This window comes from Rhinoderma darwinii, chromosome 1, assembly GCF_050947455.1.
Source record: "Rhinoderma darwinii isolate aRhiDar2 chromosome 1, aRhiDar2.hap1, whole genome shotgun sequence".
NCBI classification, from domain to species: Eukaryota; Metazoa; Chordata; class Amphibia; order Anura; family Rhinodermatidae; genus Rhinoderma; species Rhinoderma darwinii.
In genome coordinates, this window is record NC_134687.1 from 467,140,460 (window position 1) to 467,149,156 (window position 8,697).

At 41.4% G+C, this 8,697-nt stretch overlaps 1 protein-coding gene across 1 annotated transcript; it reads right to left on the reverse strand.

The window, feature by feature from the left end:
- Positions 1-4,057: 4,057 nt before the first annotated feature.
- On the reverse strand, positions 4,058-6,957 carry FZD10 (frizzled class receptor 10). Its single transcript, XM_075833375.1, has one exon. It carries the CDS (start codon positions 6,643-6,645, stop codon positions 4,894-4,896), a length of 1,752 nt encoding a protein of 583 aa, XP_075689490.1. The 5' UTR covers positions 6,646-6,957; the 3' UTR covers positions 4,058-4,893.
- Between the last annotated feature and the right edge of the window lie 1,740 nt (positions 6,958-8,697).

Sequence of the window (8,697 nt, forward strand, 5' to 3'; positions counted from 1 at the left end):
GAATCTGCGTTGCAGATTCTGTGGCGGATCTGCCCAAAATGTGCAGTAAATTGATGCGGATTAGCTGCTGCGTACTGCGGTAAAAGTGCTTCCCTTCTCTCTATCAGTGCAGGATAGAGAGAAGGGACAGCCCTTTCCCTAGTGAAAGTAAACGAATTTCATACTTACCGGCCGTTGTCTTGGTGACGCGTCCCTCTTTCGGCATCCAGCCCGACCTCCCTGGATGACGCGGCAGTCCATGTGACCGCTGCAGCCTGTGATTGGCTGCAGCAGTCACTGAGACTGAAACGTCATCCTGGGAAGCCGGACTGGAGACAGAAGCAGAGAGTTCTCGGTAAGTATGAACTTCTATTTTTTTACAGGTTGCTGTATATTGGGATCGGTAGTCACTGTCCAGGGTGCAGAAACAGTTACTGCCGATCGCTTAACTCTTTCAGCACCCTGGACAGTGACTATTTACTGACGTCGCCTAGCAACGCTCCCATAATTACGGGAGCCCCATTGACTTCCTCAGTCTTGCTGTAGACCTAGAAATACATAGGTCCAGCCAGAATGAAGAAATGTCATGTCCAAAAAGCAAGACGCATCCGCAGCACACATAACGTGTGCATGACAGCTGCGGACTTCATTGCGGAATTTAGAATCTCCATTGAAGTCAATGGAGAACTTCCGCAATGAGTCCGCAACCAGTCCGCCACTGCTCCGCAACATCCATTGTATGCTGCGGACTCACATTAGAACGTATAGGAGCACGGTCCGTAAATGCACAAAATAGGACATGTCCTATTTTTTGTGGGTCATTTCTACGGCCCGGACACTTACCCATAAATATACGAGAAGGTGTCCGTGGCTCATGGAAATGAATGGCTCAGTATTTTTACACGTAATTGTGGATAAAAATTACGTGTGCATGAGGCCTTAGTCATCTGTGTTTGATAATTGATATAAATATTAACTACATTAAGGGCACAGTGGTGCAACCATTAAAAGGATGACACAAGTGGCAGGAATTGTCAGTGGGTCAACCAACTTGGCTATATATTAATAGTTTATGTGTGCCATATATAAATATAATGATAGTGTTATAGATAGATATATGATAGATAGTGCTATAGATAGACGACAGTGCTAAATATAGAAAGAACAATAGATAATAGCGCTATTCATTGTTAGATGGCACTGTGGATGCAAGAGGTAGTTATATGATAGAAGGATTTATAATGCTATGAATAGATACATAGTATAAGTAGACAGTGCTAATATTCACTGAATAACTACCACCTGCAGTCCTATGTAAAACCACAGGGAACACATCAGGATATAATGTTCATATCAAACTCAGGTCTGATTTATATAATGGTTAGCAATGGTGTGTCTCAGTACTCCAAACATGCATATCATGTAAAAAATGGAATTGCGCTCGTAAGTTTATAACTAAGTTGTACAATAACTGACTTTTCTTGTGCCTATGCATATTACACAGCTTGGGTGTATTATAAATGGTGAGTTTAGATACATTCAAACGTTATGTAAAATACATGAGAGCCTGATAAAACTTTACATGACATAACAGTGCAGTGGGAGCTGCTACTTTACTACGTTCAATATATGCTGCCAGTTCTTAAAGTAGTGTTTGCCGTGGAACTTCATGAGATCCAACCAGCTGGCAATGGTGTTGTACTGGTATTAAAAAAAAACCTACGAAAACGTAAATCTGCGGGTGTAGTGGTGTCTTCCTCGCAACCGTATAGACTTTCTTTGTCTTAGTGTAAATAGTTCTATTTTAGCTATTGAAAGACACAAGTAGAGGTTTCTAAGTAACAAAGTTGTAGAAATTTTAATTAAAAGGTAAAAAAAAAAGGGCAGTAGATGTCGGCATCACACAGGGCAATTTTAAAAATTTACTTGTGTAAGGTTAGCTGAGAGAGAATAGGAAAAACATTCTATTCCAGTCACAAACAGCATTTTTACTATGTGCATGAAGTGTTTTCCACATTGACTTCAATGTTTCTTCAAATAAAAAATATCCCGACAATTGCAGGAAAACCCATGTGTGTATTTCTAGCGGATCTGAATTTGTTATTTAACTCTTTAGGGCTAAATCATGATGTAGAATATTTACTTACAGTCCTTTTACATCATGCTATCACCATGCATTGTGCTAAATGGCAAACTCAGCTCTGCTGCATCATTATACAAAATTGTGCACTTTTTTTGTAAATAAAATACTGTAAGAATTAGTGAATGCCTTGAAATGACTTAGAATTATTCCAATAGAATTGAAGTTTTCGATTCATGGGCCATATTCATAGGCACATGTTAGTTTTGCACACGCTATATTGTCTTTATAGTAGATATTACATTTAATACCAGTAGGAACTACAAATCCCAGCATTTCTGCACATTCACACTTTTGCTTTTGAAATAGTCCTGCATCAGAGGATCTAATAAATTGGATAGAGTATACTGGATTTTAGGGCCTGGCTTTGTATAGAAACCTGTCTTTGAACATTTCGAGCTCGGGAAAATACCCTTCTCTGTGTCCACCCGGGGATGAGCTATAACAGGATTATCTGTTGGAAGTTCCAGAGCGGCACACAAAACATTTGTGATCTTACAAACTCACTGCATTCTTTAACTTAATACACTACAATGGGGGAGGGGTGCCAGTACTTGTTATACCCCAGGCACTTTGGCATAATATAGGACAACATGCTACAGGTTAGATTATCTGCATAGCAAGTCTCTGGGCAAACCTGCTAGTGAAGTATTATGTCTCCAGTGCCACTCCCAGACATCCCACACCTTGCCCTGGTGTCTGGGTGCAGAGTCGTTTTACAAGTATACTAATAACTCCATTCATAATAGTCTTAAGTCTGAATTAATACAAACATTGAGTTTTATAAGACTTTTTACTGCATTTCTTCTGAAAAAACCCCAAAAACAACAACTTACATTTGACCTTTAAATTTACATGGGCATGGTTCATATTTCAGAAATGCCAATCATTATAAGTTGTAATTAAAAGGAATATTATTTATAAAATAAGTTATTGGTCAATTCTCTGCATTGGCTCAGTGGTTATCAAAGATGATTGTAAATCTGACCAGGGCACCATTTGCATGTAGTTTGTATGTTTTTCCCATGTTTTAGTTGGTTTTCCCCCGGGTGTTCTAGTTTCCTATATGGGTGTATTCACACACGGCAGATGTGTTGCAAAAATTTCTGTGACTGTCCTATTCCCATAGGCTGCACTTGCTACAGAAACAACCCTATTCAGATGAATGGTACTGATTTTAAGTCACAGAAATTTCTGCAACAAATCTGCCACATGTGAATATACCCAAACACGCTAAAATATACTTAGGCTTACTATAAAATTGCTCCTAGTGTGTATATGGGTTTAAGATTAAAGGTGAGGAGTTCCATTGGCGACTAGAACCAATGAGAGTAGGCTGTATGAACAGCATGAAGAATACAAGACAAAAAAGTAATAAAAAAATAAGTTGGATCAGTGCTCAAACAGTAGCTGACCACAGAGCTGACAGTGTTTTTTTATTTTTTACTTAGCTATTTAAATGAAACTCTGTATCTTTTGAAAGCCAATTGTTGTGTTCCACACCATAGAGCAGATTATTCATCTTCCTGTAATACACTGGAGATATCCTTTGAAGAGACTTCAGAGTTTGGAAAGTCATCCAAATCTCAGGTTTATGATCTGCAGACTTTGAAAGCAGATATAATATAACAATAGATAAAGTATTTAAAAGCCTATCCATGTCATGTCTTATCAGGTACAGTCCTCAAAGTGCACTGTGTCTATTGTATCCAATTCTGAATTTCCAAAAGGAGAAATTGTCTTTAACCCCTGAGATACACAATAAACTAAATCAAGGTCCCAAATGTCAGAAAAAAGGACATTGAAATAAACCATGAATCCATATGAGTAAATATCAGAAGACCTTGACAACCAGAAATCAAAAACTTCTCAAGCTAAAGAACAATATTATGTTTATTTTTTTAATAAAATAGTAAAGCATAAAAAATAATTGTATGTTACAAATATATAAATATTTATATATGTACAGCAAAAAAAAACAAAACACAAAGATGGTGCATATTTCACATAGCAAAGAGCAACACGACATACAAAGTTTCTTTTTGCGGTATCTAGTGCTTTTTGATCTATTCATGGCTAGAATTTGTTTCACAATAGAAAGAGTCAATAAGCCCTTTGAATTGATCCATCTCACTTTTTAACCAAACAGTCCCAACGTGTATAACATTTGGCTTGATTTCCATTAAAAAGCCACAGGGTAGGACTAAAGGAACGGAGGCCTCAGTTCTTTTGTCAAGAAACCTCTTTTGTTGCCCTCTTTGCAGAAACTTACATGTTTCTCTTTTTTTTTAAGTAGTGGAAAAAAATAATAATATTGCACTATATTTCCCAGTGACAGAACTAAACACTATGGTTATGTCTTTAGAGGAACAGTTTGCCTTTGAGGGCAAAGGAGGGCAATAGGTCAACATCTTAAGCAATGAGTAAAATCTATTCAACCGTTGGAGCTGGATTGTACAAAAATAATAATTAAATTGTATTTTCAAGCATTTCAGTAGCTATTAGTAGAGTTCCCAGATACAGGGAACTGCTTGTTTTCTCTGAGATAACTAGTCCAGTAAATTCAACACCACTCAGGACTAAGAAGACAGCAGCCTGGCAATAGGAATGAGTAATATGTTCGAGTCCCTGCTCTGCCTGCCATCACTTCACTGGGTATATGAACCACAAGTTTCCTTAAGGATTTACCTTGGCTTGCTGCATTGTGGTGATTAATAAAACAAGTTGTAGCTGGGGTGGCTAATGAGAGCAGTATATAGGAAGGCAGCCCCTTCTCATACGCAGGTGGGAGGCTGTAAGGCTGATTCATATTTTCCATGGTGAAGTTTTTGTGGGTGCTGAGTCTTTTTGTAGATTCCTGTACTGGTGATGACACTTGCAGGTTTTCTTCTGCTCCTTTTCTTTAACCTTTTGCTGAAAACATTCTGCCATGACTGTAAAGTTTTAGAAGTCCATATCCACATCCCACTGGTTATACCTACAACTAATAACATAAATATTTTAACCATAAAAATTTCTACAGCTGGTATAGAGTTTGTCATTGTACAATCCAGGGTTTTAGTCTGACTATTGAGTTTACACTTATCTTGTGTGGCAAGTATTTTCCAGTAGTCCATGTTAAGTCGTTCATAGAAATAGCAAGCGATGACACAAGTGGCAGGGACCGTGTACAGGACAGAAAAAACCCCAATCCTGACCATGAGTTTCTCCAGCTTGTCTGTGTTTTCCCCTCCGGTTTTCATGACTCTCCTAATGTGGAAAAGAGCCACAAAGCCAGAGAGAATAAAAGAAGTGCCAATGATGAGGTAGCAGGCCAAGGGAATGAGCACAAAGCCCGTCAAAGCATTGACATCCATGCTGCCAACATAACAAACCCCTGTGAGCTCATCACCAGCTACTCTCCTCATTACCAGGATCATGATGGTCTTCACAGCTGGGATAGCCCAGGCGGCCAAATGAAAATAGCTACTGTTGGCCTCAATAGCTTCATGTCCCCATTTTTTTCCTGCAGCCAGGAACCAGGTCAGTGTCAGAATCACCCACCACAAGGAGCTGGCCATACCAAAGTAGTAGAGAATGAGAAACACTATGGTGCAGCCAGTGCTCTCTAGACCCTCCTGGATGACATACAGCTGCCCACTGTCTCTATCACAAGCTATACTGTCCGCCCCAGCAAACAGGCGGATGATGTATCCTACAGAATACACACAGTAGCACATGGACAAGAATATAATAGGCCTCTCGGGATACTTGAAGCGCTGAGGATCTATCAGGAAGGTGAGCACTGTGAAAGCGCTGGAGAAGAAGCACAGGATAGACCAAATTGCAATCCAGATGAAGGAAAACTTTTTGTCATCCTTGCTCCAGTAAACATCTACTCCAGAGGTGCATAGAGGAGCACAAGAAGCACTCTTCTCCACATGGTGGAACTTTCCTGAGTTTTCACAGGTTGTTCTGCTGGGTAGATCCTTAGGCTGGGGGTCAAGGCCATTGCTAGGTCTCTGTGGTCTGAATATAGGAGGCAGCATGCTAGATCCTCTGGGGGCCTCATCTGACCCATTGTTTGGCGCCTCCATACACAGGTAGTTGGGATCGTTTTTGATTGGCAGTTTGCTGCAATCCAGAGAGTCTGGCCACTTGAAATTAAACTGCTCCATGATCCGGGAGCACTTGAGTCTTGTCTGCTCGCACATAACCCTACAGGCTGGGATCGGGGTGGACACCTCCTCGGTGCACATAGGAGCATACAGTGAGCACAAGAAGAACTTCAAGTGACTGTGACAACCATACTCTACCAGAGGGGCAAACTCGTGGAGCTGGATCGTTGCCTCCCTCTGGTTCTCGTCTCCCATCAGGTTGGGCATCCTGGTCATGTTATAGCCAATGTCCTTACACATGGGGATTTCTATGGCTTGACACTTTCCATCACCAGTCCGGTCTGTGTCTATGGAGCTAATCCCTGAGCAGAGGCATATTCCAAGCAGCACAAGCAGAGAAGATCGGGAGAGCTGAGCTGTGATATCCATGCCTGCAGCTCACAGAGGAAGATCCTTTAGTGTTTAGTCACAGGCTGGGATAATACGGTGTTCAGAGCTGCATAACTCCTGGCTAATGTCTATCTCCAGTCCTAGGATGGGATTGAAGCAGCTGTGGTGACAGCCAAGAGGTTCTGCAGAGGCTGAGTGGTCAGTGTGCGCCCAGCAGTGGCAGGTTCTCCTCCTGGCACATGTCCTTCTGCCTGGACTGTTCTGTCTTCTTTGGTGTCACAACCAAGTGAATGTGCTCCACTTCCCTGCTCCTGCAGACTCTCCACCTCCTCCTCTTCCTCCTCCTCACTCTTCTCTGCAGCCCGAGCAGCTGTTTTGGGGGCAGTGTCCCAGGATGAAAAAAAAACCTGTTGGAGATCCGCCTAGTATACGACATCTACTTTACATAAGAAAGGTGAAGCTGACACGTTGATTACTTAGCAATGCGTCTTCAAGCAGGACCCCTGCACAGACCTCTAGAGCTGCACTCCCACACTTTCCCTGCTCCCCTCCCCCTCTGGGGAAGTTCTCCAAGTGTCTAGAAAGTAATCATGGCTCTCAAGTGCAGGTAGGAAGTGAGGGGCAGGTTATTTGGACACATAACACTTGGCTTTTGAACCTATTTCTTATTTATGTGTAATGGTGGACTTCACAAAGACTTCTAGTTTATTGCCAGTTCCAGAAACTGGTTACAGGGGCTATAAATCCTCATTGTTTCCAAATTGCCCCCTCACTCATTCAGCTTTCACAATTTATGTGTCCTGTTCTTGATATTTTAAGCATTTTAGGGATAAGGGTTAATACACACAGATTTAATTATTTTTATGAGATGTGATCCCTCAAAATCTAGAGTCTATAGTACCAGAATAATGTAGTAAAATCAAATACATTGTTTGTAATTGTTTGGTAAATATTTAGAAATTTGTATCATATATTAGTGACAGGCATTTGTGGGGTCTTCCCACAATTCACAGGACAGGTGATAAATGTCAATTGTGGGAAAACCCTTTTAGGATAAGGCCACACGGAGCGGCACTGAATCGACCACGATGTAGCCAACAACCGCTCCGGCATTCATTAATGAATACACACTTTATGGCTGCACGATTTTGCAGATAAAGGGCTGTGTACAACACGTGGCCATTAACAGGCTATTTGACAGCCGCGTTGTACACGGTGCCGACGTAGTTGCTTGCGCATCGCGGCCGGGTCAGTGCTGCTCCGTGTGTCCTTACCCTTAATCTGATGACCAGTGATTGGTAATCTATCACAAGACTCATCGAACATACTTGCCCACATGTATCAAAACCAGTGTCATTTTAGCCAGTGTCTTTAATAGTGATGTATTTTGCAACAAATTTATTGATGCACGTGCGCCATTTGTCACAACACAATGCCCACTTTTCATTCGAGTTTTACACTGGCACCAATTAGGCACAAATAAGTCTACATTTTGGGGGGAAATGGATAATACAATATTCTGCATCAATACAAGTCCTTGAGTTGACCTCTTAGGCCACGTTCACACGTGGCAGAATTTTTCCACGCCAAATGGTGCAAATTCGGGGGAATTACGCAAAGAATCTGCAGCAACATTTGCATATTTGACAGGTAATTCAGACGTTGCAGATATCACAGCGGACTTGCCACAGATTTCAGTTTTTGCATTGCAAAGGCTGAAATCCGCAGTGAAATTCCGCTGCTTCTCCACAACATAATGTGCATGCTGTGGAGGGAAAATTCTGCACCGCAGCGTAATTCCCGCACAGTTATTTTCCGCAACGTCTGAACTAAGTTTCCTAAAAATGTATAGAAACAAATGTGAAAAACGGCTGCTGCAGAATTTCACTGCGGACTGTCCGCAGCGGAATTCAACAGTGATTTCGCCACATCTGAACGCGGCCTTAGGCCGGGTTCCTACGTAGCGTAAACACTGCAGAATTTCAGCAAAGGAATTCTGTGCAGAAATTTCGCAGCATTTATAGTAGCAGCAAAGTGAATGGGATTTAAAAAATCTCATGCCCACGCTGCGGGAAAAAAAACCGCACAAAA

Bases quoted from the DNA above. Each gene is read 5' to 3' on its own strand.
- FZD10 (XM_075833375.1), bottom strand. From the start codon at position 6,645: ATGGATATCACAGCTCAGCTCTCCCGATCTTCTCTGCTTGTGCTGCTT.